The following is a 22186-nucleotide window of genomic DNA, read 5'->3' on the forward strand; positions in this document are numbered from 1 at the left end:
CTGTATATACGTAAAGCTCTAATCTCATCTTGTAAGTCAAATTATTTAGTTTGAAAGGTAAGCGAATAATGGTGGAACTTTTAGTAATGTTTTATTATACTGTATAATAAGCTGGCAGTATTGTCCATCAGATGATACACAAACTAATTCTGAGGTCAGGTTATAGATCCTTAATGACTCAACATGCAGCAAATGTGAACTTAAGAAGATGTTTTAATTGTTATCGTGTATATCATAATAAAACTGCTACTACTTTCACTGCAACTGCTTCGAAGGTAATGTACGCTGAAAACTCAGACCTTTAACGTAGCTTTTGTGAATGTCATTGTTCCGCTTTACTGGCCCGTTACCTGTAGCTGTTGATGGTGACTCGCAGAAAGAGCATTTTCTGCTTACACTGATAATAGTAACAAGCTGGTGAACAAGTGTGAAGACCGAGGAGAAAACTTGTAAATTCATGATTTCACATCATTTGGATCATGAAAATGGAGAAAGCTACTGTTCATCTACCTTGTGTTAAATCAAAGTAAGCTATAATCGATTTGCCCTTACCATTCGAAATTTCGTGTATTTTTTCTATGCAATTAACACGTGAAGTAAAACATGAGAATGTGACCTTTTCAATTTCTTAGTTTGCATTGAATAAAGCACTACTAAAAGCATGATTCTGCATTAAACAATCGTGATTTGGTAGCATCAAGGAGGCAAGCATGTTATTTTAGTTAATTTCCTATAATTACGAAGTTTCTAATCAGTGGTGGCGAAAAGGGGTCAAGTAAATATTCGTATAAAGTAATTGCATGCTGCCATAGGAATTCGCTACGTCAGTGTGTTTTATGAATAATTATTAATAGTCATGCAATTAACAGTTAGTTATATAAGTTGTCAATAATCGTTGCCTTATTAATAGTTTTCAAATACGCATTTGATGTGGAATTTAAAACCCTTATTCACTGAACATCAATAAAACTGCGAACTTTATGTATGGTACACCACCGGTATATACTAATTGTTAAACAATGCTTAATAACAGTGAATCATGGATTTCGTATTTCTTCGTTGATCTAAATCAGTAGCTCTCAACCTAATTCCTATCACAACCCCCATTTTATCACATCCTCTTGCCAGTGACTCTCCCTTATAATTTCTGGTTTGTAATAAGCATGTGTGGAATTTTTAATATACCTATTGCAGAGGTCTTATGATATCCATCTATTTCTAAAATGGTAGAATCCATTTCTTGTATGTAGTGGATACAGTAACTTCCCTAAAAGCGAATTGATTGAAACTAAATTTGATCAGTTCATTCATACGTATTACAAATATTGAATCCGATCCGTCATACTGTTTCAAAATGAAGGCTGTTTGAAATTTTTAAAACTTCATAACTCTCTTAATTTTGGATCATATGATAAAAAAGTAAAGTGATTTCTGATTTTGGTTAAAAAAAAACTTGGACATTTGTTAAAAAAGTTATTGAGTATTTTAAATGACTTGATAATGTGCATCACGAAGATTGAACCGGACATTGCAGCACTAGTGAAATCACACTATGCTCAGGTATCTCATTAACTTCCAATTATAATTGTATTTAAATATACAGGTTTTGTTAAATTTGTATTTTTCTGGTATATCAATATGCAGTTCTCATTAGTTTCATATCGTATCTCTTTCATTTAAATTGATTTTTAAACAACTCTGCACCTTTTGAAAATGTTTAGTACATCTATTTTCTGTTGTTCGTAGAAGTATGTATAAAAATAAAAACATGGCTATCAGAACAAAATTCAAAATTATATTTAAATATATTTTCCGGTGTTACATTCTAATTATATTTATCTCTTCCGCTTATTTTCGTGACTCCTATGAAACACTCTCGCAACCCTTAGACTGAGAAACCACCATCTAAATTGTATAATTGGTAATGACTTAATGGATCAATATAATTCCTTTTTAAAATAGTCTTATTATATAAAACAATTTTTAAGCAATTTAATATTTCAGTTGTTAAAAAAAAAAAAGAATTAAGGAATGATCGAAAAAAAATGGATAAAAAGATTGCTATCTTGACCAAAAATTTTAGGAATGATTCAGAAAAATGCATCAAAAGATTGCGGTCTTGGCCAATGATTAGTTTTTGGATCAGGGGCCACAACATTTTTGAACGGCCCCTAAATCTACCTAGATAGTTTTTTCGTATTTTTCACGAAATAAGCACATCATACGGAGTTAAGTGTTAGTTTGGGTTTGGCTAGACTATATATAGTTCTCCAGATATAAGGCATAGAAGAAAATTTTTGATTGAAATATATTGGATCTTTTGATCCGAAAAAAAAAAAAAAATCAAAATCATTCTCATATTGTCTGTCAATGCACCATCAAAATAGAAGTACAACACATCAAACGAGGTGTGTAACATGTGAAAAAATGCCTTTTGTAGGGCTCGAAAAAGGGTTCTAAAGGCTCTGATGTCTCTTAGGAATGAAAAAGCGGAATCAAAGATTTTATGTAGTGAATGAAAAAATGGAACATTTATTGTAAAAATTTTAGAGGAGCATACTATTAGACTTTAATTATGGATAAAAACTTCTAAGATTTAATGTTTCAACGTCATGCTGATACTTTCAATAGTGTGTTATCATGAGAATATTAGTAATTACAGCCTATATTACAAAAAGAAACAAGTATTTTAAGGAGGGTCCTGGGATTGTCAGGTCCAAATATGTGTTTTCTTCGTGAAAAAAAGGAAACTCATATAGTACTGATCAATATATTAGTGAATATTTAATTGAAATCTGTGTGAGCCATTGATGGCCAAACATACGTATGAATATATGCATACATATTCAATCCGTTAGAGGGACTGCGGTGGCTCAGTGGTAGAGCGTTCACCTCTGCTGGATGAGGTTCTTGGTGGACATACACCGTGTGTGTGGGTTTACTCGGGGTTTTCCCGTTTCCTCCCATTTTCGTCATTCCACTATTTCATTCATTTCGCATCATCACCGTCTTCTTTAGCCTAGCCGGTATAAACGTAGGACGTAAAACTTAAAAATTTCATTTTACTTCATTTTAACCCGTTAGATTTTTAATATACTTGTAGCTGTAGAGAATTACAAGTAATACAAAATATACAGTCGTAGCCACTATATTCAGATTTTATTATTATTATTGTTATAACTATTATTATTCAATAATAAAATATCTGTATATTAATATGTGACATGCAACGAGAACAGTAGTTGTAGGTAAATTAAATATAATTGTATTTTGATATACACAAGTATTAGAACAAGAACATTGGATAACATTTCTTCCCTTAGTTTGAGAGGATAAATTTTTAATTTTTACTATTGTGGCTTCTCTCATAAGCCGCCGCCTCTGGTTTTCTAGAAAATAATTTACGTTTTCAACTTACGAGCAAGTTTCCTTTATATATATATATATATATATATATATATATATATATATATATATATATATATATATATATATATATATATATATATATATATAACTCTTCCATAGGAAACGCACAACAGGATGCTATACGCATACAGACAGGATGCAAACAATAGGTAGACCTACATTTTTGTTTCAGGTTGAGCGGCAACTGACTACATTACTAAGGCATTTCCTCTGTTTATAATATTGAGTAACTGTTATTTCGTTTATCTTCCTAAATGTGTACAATATAATGAATTTATATCTTGAAAATGAATGAATTTATACTAGCGTCCTCTATAAAAAACGATTTTCTAAAAGAATAAAATTGACTTTAGTTACAGAAAGGAAGATATTAAAATAATCGGAAACACATTAAATTTAAGAGTTATTGTGAAAACTTCTGTGCATGTTGTTTTATTCTACTGCTTTCAATTGATGTGCGCTTCCGTACTGTACTATATGTGATATTTTAAAGCTTTTTAAAAATTTTGAATTAAAATTGCGTTACTTGTTCAACAGAAGTTCTTGAAAAAGAAAATGACATGCTCAAATAGCGAGAGTGACTCCCGATATTAACTAGAGATGTTGATATGAAGTTTTTGAGGAAATTTCAGCTTTACACACACATTTCCCCCTTTCAATGACCCATTTCACCATAAATCCTCGCAAAGAAGGGGAGAGGTATCTTTACTTTATTTGAAATTATAGGGAGCCCTCCTCAATGGTCTAGCGAATAACGTCCTGGATTCGATTCTTGGTTGAAAAAATGAAATATTTCAGTTTAACGTCCCACGTATATTACCTGTAGGCTAAGGGAGACGAATGATTAAAGCAAGTGAATGATGATGGAATAATTGGAGAAATGAGAATGTGGGAGGAGACGGGAGTACCCCTAGAAAACCCACGGACACGATGTTGTCTACCACGAACTTACCTAGCTAGGATCGAACCAGAGACCCCATGCCGGAGGTAAGCGCTCTAGCACTGAGCTACTCGATTCCCAGTTGAGAACAAAGAATGTAATTTGATGATCATTTACTTTCATTAATTATCTACGTCTATTAAAGCCTTAACACCGAATTTGTCCCAGAAGCAACAATCCTATTAGCGACAGGAACTGTTATCTATCCTATGAGCGACCGATTCATTTACATTGAGATGATGGAAGATGATATGATTCCATCCCGTAAAATATGTTTGCCTCTGGCGTTATTAGTGCCCGAACAACCTTGGTATGAAATATGTACGTGCCAGTGATACTGTTCGTTAAATATATTTTTCCTCTACTGTTGAGTGCAAATAAAACATTTTAATTTTGAGTTAGATTTGACATAAAACATATCAAATAACTTAACGAGACAACAGGGATATTTCCATGAAATGTATATTCCTATGTATTTATTGAAAATTCAGTTGTAATATCCCCTTTCTTGAAAAGCTCTGTTTTCTGTACTTAATTTGATTCAAATCTAATTACTGACTAAGCACAGTAATATATTTTATTTTGAAAAACTTAAACGTGTAACAGTTTCGCCAACTATCTACTTTTTAGACTTCCTAAGACTATGAATAAGATTAAAAAAAAAAAAAAAATGTCCATGATAAAAGACAGCTTTTGAGATCCCTTACATCTGATTGGCTATTCTCAACGAATCACACCAATTATAATGCAGTTCACTCTAATCAACCCAAAAGGTAAATAAACTCTTTAAACTACCTTCTCCCCTATTGTAAACTACCAAAACGTAAACTAATTGCTTAATTTGCCTTCCTCCCTTGTTTTGACATACATAAAAGCTTGTCGTGTAGCAATCTGAAATAATCCCTTATAACTAGACGAACTGTTAAATCCTGCGAGAGATTTGTAACTTATATAATAATTTCTTCCAATACACCGTGTTTTTAGATTTCTTTGATATCCTCAAATGGTGAACACCTTTTTTTTTCCATGGGCGCCCGATGGGAAGGCAAGGGTCGCATCCCTGGTTCACAAAAATGTATACGTAATATAGCAAGCCACGTATATTAAATACCAGATATACCAGATGCTTCGTATTATTTTAACATGATTTTTAAAAATTATATTAGAATCACAGACAAAGGCGGAGCTACTCTCAATATTTAATTAGTTTTCCCCTTGATCGAGTCAATGTATTCATAGAAATTAATTCAAAAATATAATATTAGGAAAAATGTATAAAAGATTGTTAATGCAAAGAGAGCATCCTCACGTATTAAATTCAGATAGAGCGAAATTTTTCATAGTACATGTTGTTAGGTTCTAAATCACATTAGTATAAAACAAGATAAAGACCATTATCTTAGTATGAAGGAATCGGTGACTCATAGGACAATTAACAGATCGAATCGGTCGCTCATAGGACAGTTAACAGTTCCTCTCGCTAATAGGACTGTCGCAAGTGGGAAGTCACCTTAACACCACCATCACCGCAGCAACGACAAAAATTACTATTACTATTATTACTACTGCTACTACTACTACTACTAATATTTCGATTTGGTTGAATTACATCAGGCTTATGTATATCTTATCATTCATATCGTCCCTCTTGAGACAAAGGGGCGTATATAATTTTTTTCAACTTTTCCAGGAGATAATTTTAAAGTAATTTATTCTATCGTATTGTCAAAATTTAATTTAATTCGGGAAGTTATATACGTGAAACGGAGGTCAAACTAAATTTTTAAAGGAAGACGATAGAATAAATAGATAGACAAGGTTTAAACTTGTCTCCTAGAAAAGTTAAGAAAGATACGCCCTTTTGTCTCGAAATTGACGATATATATATAATTTTTTTAATCCAAAGGGAACGATCTCTAATTGTTTAGTATATTAAATTTTCGTTATTATTATTTCTTGAAAATCTGTGTGAATAGACCTTCCGGAACGTGGATATAAATTTTAGGATATATATATATTTTTTTAATCTTTCACACTTTTCATAATAATAAATAACTAGAGCAGCGTAAATCCTGCTCAAATGACAAAATGAGACAAAAAAAAAAAAAAAAAAAAAAAAAAAAAACTAGAAAAGAAATAAATAATAAGGTTATGTTGCAATGCAAATATATAATATTAGATGTAAAATGTGTCTTAATGCTTATATAGAGTGCACATTTGTAATCACGTTTCATTGCTTTATTTGTCATCTTTCTACTTTTATTTGTGGTAAGTGTACTTAAAAGTATTTAAAAAGAAATATGTTGACTTTTTTTTTTTTTTTGTATATGTAGGAATGTTTAGATTTCTGGATTTTGTGAGAACTCATTACCTTATTGTAAAGTTGAATTGTTTGATCATTAGAAATATCAACGTACGTACTGCCAACAAGTTCAGAGGAACTCTGCGGTAGAGCATTACAATAAAATCAAGCATTTCTTTCTTTCTTTCTCTCTCGGTATCTTTTTCACAAAATGTTGAAGTATACGTTGGGTCCAAATCAAACAAACGAATACTTACATAGGTAACAGAAACCGAGCGTTAAGTGAACGTTGAGGACACAAAAAAGTTCTTGAGAACAGTACCGTATATTGGAAGGTCAGGATTTTTGTGTGTGTTTGGATAAGTCTTTTTCACGGCAAAGTGATAATGTACTTTTTAGTGTACTTTTAGAAAGTGTAGTGAAGTATGTCTAACTTGACGTTTCTTCCATAACACAACTGATTGGGCACTGTAAACATGAACTGAAATGACCTCCAAAATTTTACTGAAAAAAAAAAATAAATAAATAAAATCCATACGATTTTGATAACTTATAACATATAATAATTTTCTAATCCAAATTCAATCAACGTTTATGAGAACTGTAACTATTGCAAATTCCTTCTTTTAACATTGTGGGCCACCATATTCTTAAAGTTTTTGATTTTATTTTTTAATTGTACTTATTTAAGTTTGAAGTAAGTTTTTCTAAACTTTGAAACATCGAGATGAGTGAAAAAGAAACATTCTATCAATTGATGCATTTAAAAGTGACATTACAAGGCTATTGATTATCTATAGGAATGTGTTGTTTGTTACAATTGCTATGACCGATATGGCAGGGTTTGAAAAAGACCGTTTTAAAAAAACACACATGGGCCCATATGATTTTTTCGGGTATTTTCGGGTTTAAGTGGGGGTTTTCGAAACATTTAAATGTTTCTGGAGTAAAAGTGTTAAAATATGATTTATATTTCAAGATTTATATTTATACATCTTGACAATATGATTTATATTTGTCATTGTCAGAACTTGCAACAATTTTCTATTTACTGCTGTTTTTTAAAAAATGGCTACCATTTTGAATTTTTTCGTTGGATCTCCTCCAAAATATATACGGCTAATTTAAAGTATCTTGTTCTTCTACTCTGAAAATTTCAACTTAAAAGACCGAAAATTGCACTTTATTGCGTGGATACTTGCTATTTCGAAGGAAAAAAAAAAATAGCTGCCGTTTTGAAATTTTACGTTGGTATATATGCTTCCAAAATCTATGCAGGAAATTTAGAGTGCCTCGTGCTTGTATCCTGAAAATTTAAACTGAAAAGACTCGAAGTTGTACCCTGTAGTATGGGTGTAGTCGTTGTGTAGTTGTATCCTGTAGTAGGCAGACGAAAAAATATAAATCGAAATGAAAATGAAATGAAATGAACTCTGTAAATTTTACGTCCCACGATTATGCCGGTTAGGCTAAAGGAGACGGTGATGATGAGAAATGAATAAAATGGTGGAATGAAGGAAGTGGGAGAAAACGGGAGAACCCCGAGGAAGCTCACGCACACGGTATTTGTCCACCATAAAGTTCACTTGGCGGGGGATGGGATCGAACCCGAGACCCCAAGCACCAGAGGTGAACGCTTTATCACTGAGCCACCGCGGCCCCTGGAATGAATCAAATTTAAAACTAACTTCTTAAAGAAAAAAAAATGAGAAGAAGAAAAGTTAGGGCACAGGAAAGCAGAGGAGTTTTCGGTATAAACTGGATCCTTTGCCCAGAGACAAGTAATGGAAATTTCGACCTAGGCACAGCCCATAGCATAGTCTCCCGAGTAATCACAGTCGGTGAGGGAGGGCAGAGTGCCTACAAATCGAGTATAGTATAGGTCTTGTGCTATAATCTGATTGATATAACTTGTACATTTATTGGCTTAGAGCAGTAGTTGTTTCTGCGATATGTTAAATATATATATTTTGAAGAAGTGGTAGACCGAACTTCATAATTATGTCATCATTATCTTTTTAGTTATAACCAATTGCAATTTTTATTATCCAGATAGGTATAGTTGTCTAGCAAGGCACGGTGACGGTAGTGGCTTAACAGCTCCTGTCTAGTATTGCCTTTAGTCATCAACTTACAACCATTCGTAAAGGTTAGACTAGGTTGTTATTGCTATCAATAACCTACGATAATAACAAGAGAAAGAACAGGAGTGATAACATAATAAAAATTAATAATAATAATAATAATAATAATAATAATAATAATAATAATAATAATAATAATACATGTAATAATAATACGAGCTAGGTATATCAGTAATATGGAAAGCTACTGTCACTAAGATTTACAGAAACATAGGCATGAACAATTGTACGAATAATGTGAAAGTAATATAATTGCGTATATGGACATTGCTTACTTCGTAAGAGTTTGTACGTCCAAATTTTGTACGAATTCTGGTCCAGTGTAACCGCAGCCTAAATTGTCGACCGACGATTAATCAAAATTGTATTGTATACTGTACTACTGTATAGCAGGTTTCCTGGAAATGTGTAGATATCCCAAGCCTAAGGTAAAACTACTCTCTTCTAATGCTGTTAAAATTTTAAACAATCTCTTTGTTCGAATAATTACAGGAAAAGTTTTCGAACATTTACAGGAATAGGTAATTAATTATTCCAATGCCAAGAGTACTATTCCCTTTCGTTGGAATCTATTTACAAGAATTGTACTAGTATGTTACATTAAAATATTAACAACAAGAAAAAAACATGTTTTTAAATTTTTAAGTAGGTTTCAGCCTCATTATTGTTTTGTTGTGTTATCCTTATTTTCACTCCCACCTCTTCCTCTCTTTGGTGTTACCTGTTTTCTGTTCAAGGCCTTTTCTAAGCCGGTACACCAAAGTCCGGCTGCAGGTCAATGTCCTCCACCTGTAGAAGATACGCAGAAGGTGGGGCATCAATAATATCATTGGTTTCAATTTTTTTCATTTTTTTTTTTTTTGATTACGCTATATAATTTCTTTTGCTCATTTTCTAACCAATTTTGTCCTTATTGTTTTCAATATTTTAAATTTCTGTAATGTTACATGCAGTATTTTGAAACCGAGCTGATATAACAACAGTTTTCGTCATATTCATACATACTCAAGGACACACATTTAGACTCTGAATGAATGTGTTACTCAAATTATTGTATAGTGTGCGGTTCGTTTGCCAATGTCAATGACCTTTAGACACGTTTTCGTGGTTTCTAAAATGTGTTTGAGGCTTCAATGTACTATGATACGTATCGAGGAAGCTGTAGCAATTTTCACGCGATTGCCAACCCGGATTCTCACTATGTTTGTTATGGTTTGGATTCCTTTTATCTCCTGACTGAATCTTTAAAGTATTTTAATTAAATAAATTATTTCAAGTGTTATGTTAAACTGTTGAATCCACTTACTAAACCGCCATCGAGGAAATTTAACTATAATGCCAGACAGGAAAAAAAAATGAAGATCGATTCAATAGTCACAAACAGATGTTCTGTTTATACCAGTACATCAACCAGCAAACGTAAATAGCCCATATAAAATTCTTTCGTCAATATTTTGGAAGAATAGAAAATCATTTTAGTATAGAGTCTGTGACTTTAAAGTAAAAAGTATGTGGTTTTAAAATGAATCCATATCCATTCACTCCAAAGTTTTCGAGAAAATAAATTCTTTATTATAGTTTAGGGACCCTTTCGAGCACCGAAGCTATATGAGACGTGGATCTACAGTTTAGGGTGGAATCCGAGTCACTGCACAGCACTCAGATTTTAATGCTCTCCCACCGGAAATCGAACCCGGGATCCCGTACATCAAAGGTGTATGTGCTATCCACTAAATCAGCGGGAGTGCCAGGAGAGAACAAACTACATCAGTTGTCATCCTCTTGTGCTGGCGATAGGAATATGGTAGAAAACAGCAATAAAAATAACAATTTCTTTACCTCCTGTAAATTGTTTATGAAGGTTTTTGCTTATTACTTAATGAAGTGGTCAAAGCTACTAACGTCCATTTAGGAAATCTCCATATCAATTTAGGCTGTTACACGATATATTTAGCTACAATAGACATTTGTAAAAGGAAAGAAGAAAGAAAAAATTTAGAAAAGGGAATAATTGTCTTTCTTAAACTCTTACGTCCACTAATGGCCAGATCTGATCTGTCTACCGTTTCTTTGCAGTCATTTTAAACTTCCAAGGAAGGAATGAAAATCTTGAGATCATCAGTTCGCATTTGTTCACGGATGGCCGAAATTTATTTGCCAAATTTCATCAGCATCATCTATCACTTTTTGGCCACTTTGCCTCAGTGGTAGAGCATTCATCTCTGGTGAGGCCCTTAGTTCGATCCCAGCTTTCAACAAGTGGCCTTTGCAGTGAACAAACACGTGTGCGTTGGTTTTCTCGGGGTTCTTCCTTTTCCTAGCACTTGCTTTATTCCACCATTTCATTCATTCTCATCATCGCCACCCCCTTTAGCCTGCACGGCATAAGTGTGGGACGTAAAACTGAAATATTTCATTTTTCATCAGTAATTTTAATCGATTTTTAGATTGCATTTATTATATTAGAAAACTATTATTACAAGTAATAACAGTTCTTAGCACTAAAGATGAATAGGACCTGTAGATATGCATTTGATGATATAAAACCTCAATTAAGGTTAAGAAAGAAACATTATCAGTTGATAATGTATACATAAAATCATTTATATAACACTGCTTTAACCTCCGTGGAACATTAATAAATCATGCAACATAAATACAGTATGGTGTGGTCGAGTATGATACAGTATGGTAAATACTGTATGGTCGAGTAAACTCGGATTATATTTTACGTTAATATGGCTGGATATTACAGGTTATCAAGAGGTAGTGAATCTATCTAGAAGCCAGAACAGCAGTAAGAGCTTATGTGCTCTTCACATATCATCAAACCAAACTCCGACTGACCGGCCATAGTCTCTAATAAGCTATAACACCAATGAGGTAAAATTCCTGAAATTTTCTCTGCATTTGCATTGGACACTAACTTATAAACTACAAGACATCACTACAATATCACATTGAAGATGAATAAATAATGCTAAAAATATAACGATTAACACTCACCAGACCTAGCGTCATCAAATTACTAGCTGTTTCATTCCGTAACAACCAACTCTGTGGGGAATCCTTCGACAATAAGAAGTTCGTAAGAAAGCAAGACTTAAAAATATATTGATAAGTTAACATTCTTCTTGTACCCTACTTCATTGAACATATTATTATTATTATTATTATTATTATTATTATTATTATTATTATTATTATTATTATTATTATTATTATTATTATTATTATTATTATTATTATTAGTTGTTTCGCCTGAACCTCGGCCTGTTGGACACTATAGGTTAAAGCCGTTCTTAATTAAAAGGCTCTAATTGTTTAAATTTAACAAATTTACTTATTTATTTTAGTGCCCATGAATCACGTCGAACTCCGTACAATATTTATTCAATTGTTCGAGGACTTGGTTATACAGGTAAACGATATCGCAGGGAGTGACATCTATTAACGTGACTCTTTGTTATTAGGATTAGGATGACGCAATGACTGATGCATTGACAGTTGTAATAATAATAATAATAATAATAATAATAATAATAATAATAATAATAATAATAATAATAATAATAATAATTTTTTATGACCAGTTTGATTTTATGGAAATAGGCATTCCGTTTTCAACAGCGAAGTCAAATTCTTCATATCTGGAGTTTATCGAAGGACTTCCCATTGGGTTTTAAACCCGCCGAGCCTTCCACACCAAACATGAGAATACTCATATTTTAGCCGGGAGAAGTCCGCTAATATACAATCCAACAGTACTACTAAAATGGTAGCCTAAAGATAAGTTCTTAAATTTCATTATGTACTTAATGTTCTATGCATATGGATGTACCCTATATAGTCACACATTTTCCAAAATTTAGAAACGAACAGTTTCTTTCTTTTTCTTTCTTTCTTTTTTCTTTTCTTTTCTTTTTTCTTTTCTTTTTTTTTGTAGTAGACTTATTATTTGATTTAGTGCTTGTTGAATATTTTATTTTTCATGTGTACTATTATTATTATTGGTTTCACTTTTGCAGGAGCGGCTGGACTAACGCGCCTGGTGTTGAGCCATGGTGATCGTCACAAGGGTAAGTACACTGTTCTTATTAATTTAAAATTGTAGTCGGTCAGAAGTCAGACATCTGCTGACTGTCGTAACATGTTCCAAACAATTTTATTCTGTTTGAAAATAGGATGAGAAATTAAAACGGGAAGATGGAATTCACTCAATTTTTTTTTTTCTATGGACAGTTACCACTAAAATGAACTAAACATTAACTATATATCTGTTCTTTTTTAAAATAATAACTTTGAAGCAAATGTTTATGGTTTACGGAAACTAACAAAACATTGCTGTAAAAATTACTAAATTATGCTAATGGATCCAAAAATATTGACAAAAAAATTTGTGTGTGTGTGTGTTGATTTGGGTATGAGTTTTTGTGACAACTGTTTCATTTTATCGTATGCTACTTGAACTAAAGGAATATAAGACCAATTTCCATCTAGGACTATTGACATTGGTATCCGATTGGAATCTATTGATAATCAAGCTCTATCGTCTCATGAAATATACGTAGTATAACTTGCGTTGTTATGATCTTTTAAAATTTTGTACGTTATGGCCAGAGTACTTTCAAGTTGCTTACATTTTTCTGTGTGAAAATTGAAATGAATTAGGAAAGCAACATTGCATTTCCCTTTCTTTCTTTCTCCCCCCCCCCCCCATTTTAAGCAGAAAATTGTGAAAAACCTGGGGAATTGCATGAAAACATCTCATGCATATCATTACAGCAACAAAAAACAATGTTTTTCAATGGTCTTTATAATTATATATTATTGCACGGTCTGAAGATACCCATTCCTTTGAGTATAAATTGGAAGAATGTTTTCAGTGGAACTTGTCAGTTCTTAACAATAATTATATATTTTATGTATATGCAATACAAAAATCGTAAAACAATGGTTGAATAAATCAATGTAAAAATGATATTTTCTTGTTGTGATTTACAATTATTTATTCTGAAACCATAACTTTTCGAGGGGAGGATCGCTTACTTAGTAGTCGAGTTGTTCAATAGTTGATCGTCCCTTTCAGCAGCGAGGCCACATGAGCTCCCATCGGTAATCGACCCGGAAGCCCCATGCCAAAGCTGCGTACGGTAACCATTTAACCACCACAAGGGAGCTTGCTTGCTTAGTAGCAAAGCGTTTACCTCATTAGTGTTATATAGTGTCAATGTATTTAAAATAGAAAAGTTGGATATAGCGTTTATAACCTTCTCCGCCTCGAACTTTAACAGCCTTAATAAGTGTTATGTATATAGTTAGATAGATACATAACACTTCCGCGTAATCTTCTACATAAAATATGTCTTTTGCTTCGAAAAAGCGTCATTAACTGAACTTTTAGTTTATGCATAAATTCTAAATGAGAGTTTTGTTGTACTAAATCTAACTACTACATTTTCAGAACAGTTATTGCTAAACGTGCAAATTTTCACTAAACAATTTTTTGTCGTTAGACATTACTAGCTCAACAAACAATTTGTTCGAACGAGAAAACTCAATACTTCCATCGATTTGACCTTCGAGTCGATCGATTGATCGAGTCGATCCTATCAAGTGAATCGACTATGCTTGATTATGGAACTTTTCATATATTTCTTCAGAATGTAGTAATTAAATATATTTTTGTATTATAATGGGAAAAGACATGTGACACGTCTTGTTTTTATCATTGAAGTTGAAATGTCGAAAAATGTCCAACATTTTTCCAACAATTTTTTTTAATAGCTTGTTTTCCCCTTTCGTCCATACTACTGTACTAATATTATCAAACGATAATGAGTTGTGTTATTAAACTGAAAAACTACTGAAACAATTTCAAGGAAACCTTCTCCAGTATCTTCATTGGCACGTTAGATGGTATCAATGATATGTATTGCACTTAAGTGCAGGAAACTTCGAGAAGAGCTTAATATAGCAAGGGTAGAATCACCGTCTTTGTAAAGTTATAGATTGTTGAAATAAAAAAGAATTGACTTTTGAAATGTTTGCACCTCTTAAATTATTTAACCTATGAAAATGATAGTTCAGTGGACTTAGAGAAACTATCATTTCATAGTTTGAAACGTGATATGAACTAACATTGAAGAAATTTATGATAAACGAATAGCTTTTGGTGCCATTTTTACATAGTATTGCTTAATAATTATTGAAGAGAAATTAAATTGAATTTGACAAATTAATTTCTAAATATTGCTTGTTCTTCTTTGTGTTTATTTTCCAACAATATATGTTCCTAAGTTTATTTAAGTTGATCTAATCCTGCTGAATATTCAATAGAATACTAACAGATCCAGTGAGCAAAATATTTAGACTTTAATGTTTTACGTCATTATAACTTCAAAAGTTCCCGGGAATTATAAAAAATAAATAAGTAGATAAATACATACATACATACATAAAAGAAAAGAAAAATGTTGAATATAAAAGTAATGTGGATGAAGAATAATTAATATTTTGTATTATTTTTTCTTTTAATGTTTATTGCTATTTAATAAGTTATTCTCAACTTGAGTAAATCTCGATTGCCTCCGGAAACTTCCTATATAGAAGAATTCATTCAATGGGAATTTTGTTGTTGGGATCATTGTAGCGCTTTGAGGTGGAAACTAATCTGCATCTTAAATGCATTTTTCATTTAAAGTAATGTAATTTCCTTTCCTGTTCACTATATTTGCATTTTAAATATCTGTGAGAAATAATACTTAAAAAGTACCTGTCAAACACAATAACTAATTTTGTATACTGTACTAATTTTTTCTTTTATTATTATTATTATTCTGATCGTTGAAAGAATAACCCGAATGGGTTATCATTTTTGTAAGATTGTCATCTTGGCATTCATTGTCTTGAAGTTACAGGATGATTCCTTAAAACATTCTTTGGATGTCAGAAATGCAAACACTCATTGATTGCTGGTCATATTATATTGGCCAGTTATGCCATGACTAATATATATATATATATATATATATATATATATATATATATATATATATATATATATATATATATATATATATATATATATATATATATATATATATACACTTCCCCTAATATTTTGTAAGATGACATTCAGAAAAAAATGATACCTGTTATTTTAAGGGGAATGAATTCTTATTTGACCGAATTCTTAACTGCCTAACGATTTTATCAAAGGGGAAAGATTCCTGAAGAGAGGAATTTACACTATTTCCAAAAATAAGGTAATTTTAAAGCGAGCTTTTGCCGTCAATCTGAAGATAATTGTTTGTGTTGTTAAATTAATCGTTTTATATTATGTATCAAAACGAATATTTGCGGGTGAAAACTAACTTGTTTGCCAATGTGATACACTTAGAGCGCACTAAAAGTATTGTGTCAAGATGAACAAATTTTACAGTTACTCTTAATAGTTGTAAAGCCAGCAATGGTCAAATATAAAGATTTTACCCAAACAAATGTTATTATTCAACAACATTTTTGGACTGGATTGAACATCCAATGTAAATAGATTATTGTGAAACTGCAAGGAAATCCTGTCAATTATGTTTTATACTTCTACATTCTAGACATTCATACTGCAGAAAAGAACACATACTGTATATTCGAATAAGATAAAAGCAACATATTTCTATGAATGAAATAAAAATCAGTCAATGAATATACATTAACGTGTCAGCATAAAATATAGAACATAAGGAGCTACGAATGGGACGTTTTACCAGCAACTCACACAGGAGCCTATGATAATACCTGGTACGCCAGCATTGAAAATGAAATGAAATTTTTGAGTTTTACGTCCCACGATTATGCCGGATAGGCTAAAAAAGACGGTGATGATGAGAAATGAATGAAATGGTGGAATGAAGAAAGTGGGAGGAAACGGGAGAACCCCGAGAAAACCCACGCACACGGTGTTTGTCCACCACGAAGTTCACTTGGCGCGAGCTGCGATCGAGCCAGGGACCTCATGCACAAGAAGTGAACGCTCTACCACTCAGCCACCGCGACCCGTACACCAGCATTGAGGAATACAGTATGAGTATATGCATATATGAGGTTGTTAAAAAAGGTTTGCTCTTATTATGTTAAATATAGTACTAGGTATGTACGTAGGGTAATAGTTCGTGTAAAAGAACCTCTTAAACTAAGTTCTTAAGTTCTAAACCTGTTCTTTACGTATATATATATATATATATATATATATATATATATATATATATATATATATATATATATATATATATATATATATATATATATATATATATATATATATATATATATAATACTTCAGTTTTGCGTCCCACATTTGTGCCCGTAAGGCTAAAGAAAATGGATGATTAAAGTAAATGAATGGTTATTCATTAATTGATGGAATGAGATTGTGGGGGAATCTCGATACAATCCTATGGAGACGGAAGTTGACCACCAGAAACTTACTAGGGCAGGGATGGAACCAGAAACCTCCTGTACTAATGGTGAACGCTGTGGCACTGAGCCATCGTGGCCCTTCATTGTCTATGCAGAAATATTTCAAGATACTCTCTTTTCCTCTCATTTTACTATATAGTTCCCAATTATTAAATTTCATTGATCTTCCTGGAGGACATAACTATTGAACGTGAAAGAAATATTTTATCACATTTCAACAATGCGCGTGATTTGTTAAAACGAAGAGGAGTGACCGCACTCATGCACTTCCAGGCACAATAAAAATGGCTAGTTAGAAACAAGCGATCACATTCTTTGATTGTACAACTTTGCTTCAGTAAGAAACAAAAGTAACTTCATTACGGAAAGACATTTGGTGATGATATAAAAATGGTTTAGAAGAAGTGAACCGTTGAGCGCAACAATGATCATATTGTAACGAACACAATAGAGAAAGAAGTGGAACAATTAAGTACAAAATTATAGACCCATTACTGAGAAAAATCTTCATTGCATTAGGTTTCACTCGTGTTACCTTTTCACTGTTTTACTATTGTAGTAAAACATTTTTTTTTAATCCAAAGAGTATTAATGCAAATTGAAAATCATTTAAATACGAGTATAAATGGTTTTACGAATGCATCGTGTAATTTGTGCAAATTTATCCCTAATAATCCATGAATTAAAAAAATGTTAAATACGTAAATAATTATCCTGATATTTGTCTTTATAGAAGGCATTATTTGTCGATGCATGACAATTATAATGGATGTCACGTCCAGCGCTTGACACCTTTTATTCATGTTTCGAAACAGAATGATTTAACCTATCATTGGCAATAGAAACAGTGATAGTATATCCAATAGCAGCAGCTATGGAGCCTTCATGACAAAACTGAAAGGAGCTCCCGTTATAACAAAGATGCAGACAATTAACTAATGATACTGTGCATTGTTGAAGCAAATGATTCTTCCTTTCACTAATTTCAATCCCAAACTACAGAAGAAATACTTTAATCTCCGACAAAACACAATCTTTATCTTTCCATACATACAGAGTGATTACAAAGTCTCGTTACCTCCTATCGCGTGTCCACATATTCATAGATCGTAGGACAACTTTGAGGTAGTGTGACTATTCTTCACTATTTATTCCAGAATGTGTATGTACACCACCGTTTTCATAACAGAGTATAATTCTCCTCCATGTACGACGTAAAATTCTCCTCAATATTGCTGGCGTGATGGCAGTAAATGCACATCGAACACAGCACCCTTAAGTTCGCTAGCTGTCTCGTAACGTGTGGCAGCGAACTTTTGTTTAATGAACCCCATAATTCATTGTCACAAGGTGATAGATAAGGACTTTGGGGTGGCCACTCCAAAGGTGCAGGCAAATGCACAGAACCACGTCTAATCCATTTATTAGGAAATAACCTCTTTGAGATTGTCTAACGGGAATAGCATAATGGGCTGGTGCTCCATCCAGATGGAACCATACACGACTGAGAAATCATCGAACTTGCAGATATGGAATAAACCATTCATGTAACATGGTGAGATACGCAATGTGATTCACAGCACCGTCAAAGGAATATGGACTTAGCAAGTAGGTTGCAGACATTTTCAGTCCAGATCACGACGTGTGGTGGGGTGTGTTCAAGTTCATAAAGATGTGGGTTTTCTTTAACTCCAGAAATAAACGTTTCTGGCTTTTGCACTGCGATATGTTTGCTCATCCCAGAAAAACATTTTCCTCCTTGAAGAAGAGTTGTAAAGACATCGAACATTCGCCCACGAGCCTGCTGACGGCTTTGCATGTCACTATCGCTCAATTCGTTTACAAACGAAGGTTTAAATGCCTTTGACTGCAAATCCTTTGTCATAGTTTTTGTTAATGTTGAGTATGGGACACCCAGTTCCTGTGTCAGCTTAGAAATGGACTTCTTTGGCAAACGTTCGACACCTCCACACACGTTTGCAGTCGTGTTTGTGGTCTCATAAGCGGGGCTTACCTGTTATGCAACTAGTTGCAAAGAGCTTTTTCTCTCACCGTAAAATTGTTGGTTTTGGAGGGGAAGGTTTCTGAAACCTTACAGTGAAATCATGCTAAATATCTCTCATTGATTTTCCTATATTTGGTCATTTGATAGCCCACGTGCTCATTATGATCCGTTCCTCCATTTTGTAAATGGACTGCTCAGCCATGATTTAGATGTATATCAACACCTGCAACAATAAGAATCAAGTAATTAACATCTATGTAATACATAGGGGTAACGGGACTTTGAGAGCACTCTGTATATAATACGGTGTTAGCTATCAGTGTAGGTATTTTGTTTTCTTCCATTGGGTGGACAGATGCTCCTGAGAGTGACACAGATACGTCTAACAGTTACGCATATACTAGTTGTAAATTTTCCTTTCTTCCCCCTCCCTCTTTTAGAAACTGAATTTTGGAAAATCCTGAAACTAGTATTCTCTTAGTTTTAGTTTAATTAGAGTTTAAACACAAATTTTACACCTCCATCTTAAGCAAATCTTTGAATTGGGAATTTTCTGAATGGAAAGTCGGGAGTTTTAATATTATAGAAGACGAACCAACCTTTTCTCCCTTAGTAGCGGATTTTTCGCAAAATGCTCAAACACATATTCCTTTATTTTTAATTGAGATCTTAAATATCGAATATCATATATCCAACTTAAACGAATCCTTGCATTGGGTATTTTCTGATCCCTACATTCATCACTTTCTTCATAAAGGTAAAATAGAGTATTATATGAATTACCTCTTTTGTCTACCGTAGAAGCGAAATTTTCAATAACTTTGTAAACACGTATTTCCTGATTTTTAATCAAATCTATACCGACGTGAATCCCCACATTCGTCACTTTCTGACTAAAGAAAGGGAAATTTGGATAATATAGAAATGATCCCCATTTTCTCTTAGAAGGGAATTTTCGGAAATGCTGAAATAGATATTTCCTTATTTTTTAATTGAAAGTCTATGTATCGAATATCACATCTTCACGTAAGTGAATGTTTACATTCGGTGCTTTGTAAACAAACAAAGGGAAATTTGAGTATTTTAGAAATGTGTCTTCTTTTCCTCTTACGAACGGAATTTACGAAAATGTTCAAATAATATGCATTGCCTTATTTTTAATGAAGATTTTACATGCTGAGTTTCATATTCCTAACTTGAGGGATTCTTGAGATAGGCTGCTCAATATTTGCCAGAAAATTTTAAACCCTTAGAATACAAAGAGCTAAAAGGTCCTATCTTTTCCTTTGGTTTCGTTGCAGAGGAGTATTCTGCCCAAATTTCAAAACTCTGCCTATAGTGATGTGGCCTACGTGATGATGACTCTTCTACTCTTTTATATACCAAACTTTTATATATATATTTTCATGAAGGTAGACCTACTTGTTTGAACAAAAGCATATTTGACGATCTTGATAAGTCAAAGCATAACAAACAAAAAAGAAATTCACAAAACAGACCACGTTATTGAACTTGTTAGACTACACTAGTATTCTCTTATAATTTCTTATATCACTAATTTCTTATATCTGATTATACATTTGCAATATATCTAAGATATTTTCGTTATTTAAGTGATTGCAAAGAGTTAATAATTGTGTAGAAATAAGATAATCAGTTTTTCTGTTATTTCTTTGCATAATCCAATCACTATCGGGGAAAGTTCAGCACCAAGATATGTGCATAAATTCTTATAAATCTAATGTTTGGTATAACTTTTAGTGTGAAATAACCTTTGTGCCGTATTTGGAACTATTTCGTAAGTAAACAAAATACAGAAAAATCCACTGGTATGCCTAACAATTCAAACATCTTCATACATATTATATTTTCGCAAAATACCCAGTTTTTGGGTAAGTAAATAGAGAAAGGCTAAATACCTATTTTTATTTACCTACGCACTGAGTATTTACCCGACTTACATCGCTAGACCGAATCCCTCCCCCACCAGAAAAACCGATTTTTCTTAAATTTAGTCCAATTGTGGAGGTGATTTTACAATTTTTAATATAATTTATCCTCATACTGAGTTCGGTTGGACACCCTCAATAAAACTGAATTCCTCCCGAAACAAATTCCTGCGTGCGTGCCTGGTTACTTGTAAATAAAAAGAAAAGTTCGAGTTCTTTGGAAGATAGCTTTTGCTTACACACTAGAGATAGAAACCAAGTTATCTAAATAACATAACTCAAATTAAATTAATACCCATGTGCTAGTGGATTATTGTTATTTCTATGTTATATTTGTTTGAAGTTCAGACGGAAGAGACAATGATTTTTACGTTGATAACTAACATTTATAGCTTTTTAAGTATTAAAACATGTAAACCTGTGCACAGCGACGTGTGTAGTACATGTGTGCGTGTTCTTAGAAATTCATACATATGGCCGCAAGCAAACAAATTTTTACATATTCTGGAACGAACGGAATCTAGTGAGGAAGAGAGTGAATATATGAAATATTTATACTTGCTTAACTGGTAAAATCGTGTTCAGGAAGATGAAACGAGAATCTCACTTTTCAAGCAGACATACGCACTGATTGCTTATTTATTTGCTACTTGTAGAGTGTGATCAGGATATGGGGACAGACATACACCATAAAATTATATTTTTGTTTTGCTTTTAAAGAAAAAGTTGTTGCTGTTTATGTAAGGATTAGGGCGGAAAACATATTAATACGTTGACTGCAAGATAGTGTAAAAGATCATCTTGTAGCTGTGAATTTTCAGTGTATTATTATTATTATTATTATTATTATTATTATTATTATTATTATTATTATTATTATTATTATTATTATTATTATTATTTTAATATTAGAATAATGGAAAAATGAGATCATATACA

General features: G+C 32.5%; 1 protein-coding gene across 2 annotated transcripts in view; it reads left to right on the forward strand.

Annotated features, from left to right (window-relative positions):
- Positions 1–22186, forward strand: part of ck (unconventional myosin-VIIa ck) — a 234346-nt gene that overhangs the window by 38866 nt on the left and 173294 nt on the right. For both annotated transcript variants that reach the window (XM_081769036.1, XM_081769038.1), the window contains exon 2: positions 12844–12894. In XM_081769036.1, the coding sequence (XP_081625162.1) occupies positions 12877–12894 (18 nt within the window). In that variant the 5' untranslated portion in view covers positions 12844–12876. The remainder of the gene's footprint in view (positions 1–12843; positions 12895–22186) is intronic.

This window comes from Thermobia domestica, chromosome 8 (assembly GCF_964235325.1).
Source record: "Thermobia domestica chromosome 8, izTheDome1.hap1.1, whole genome shotgun sequence".
NCBI classification, from domain to species: Eukaryota; Metazoa; Arthropoda; class Insecta; order Zygentoma; family Lepismatidae; genus Thermobia; species Thermobia domestica.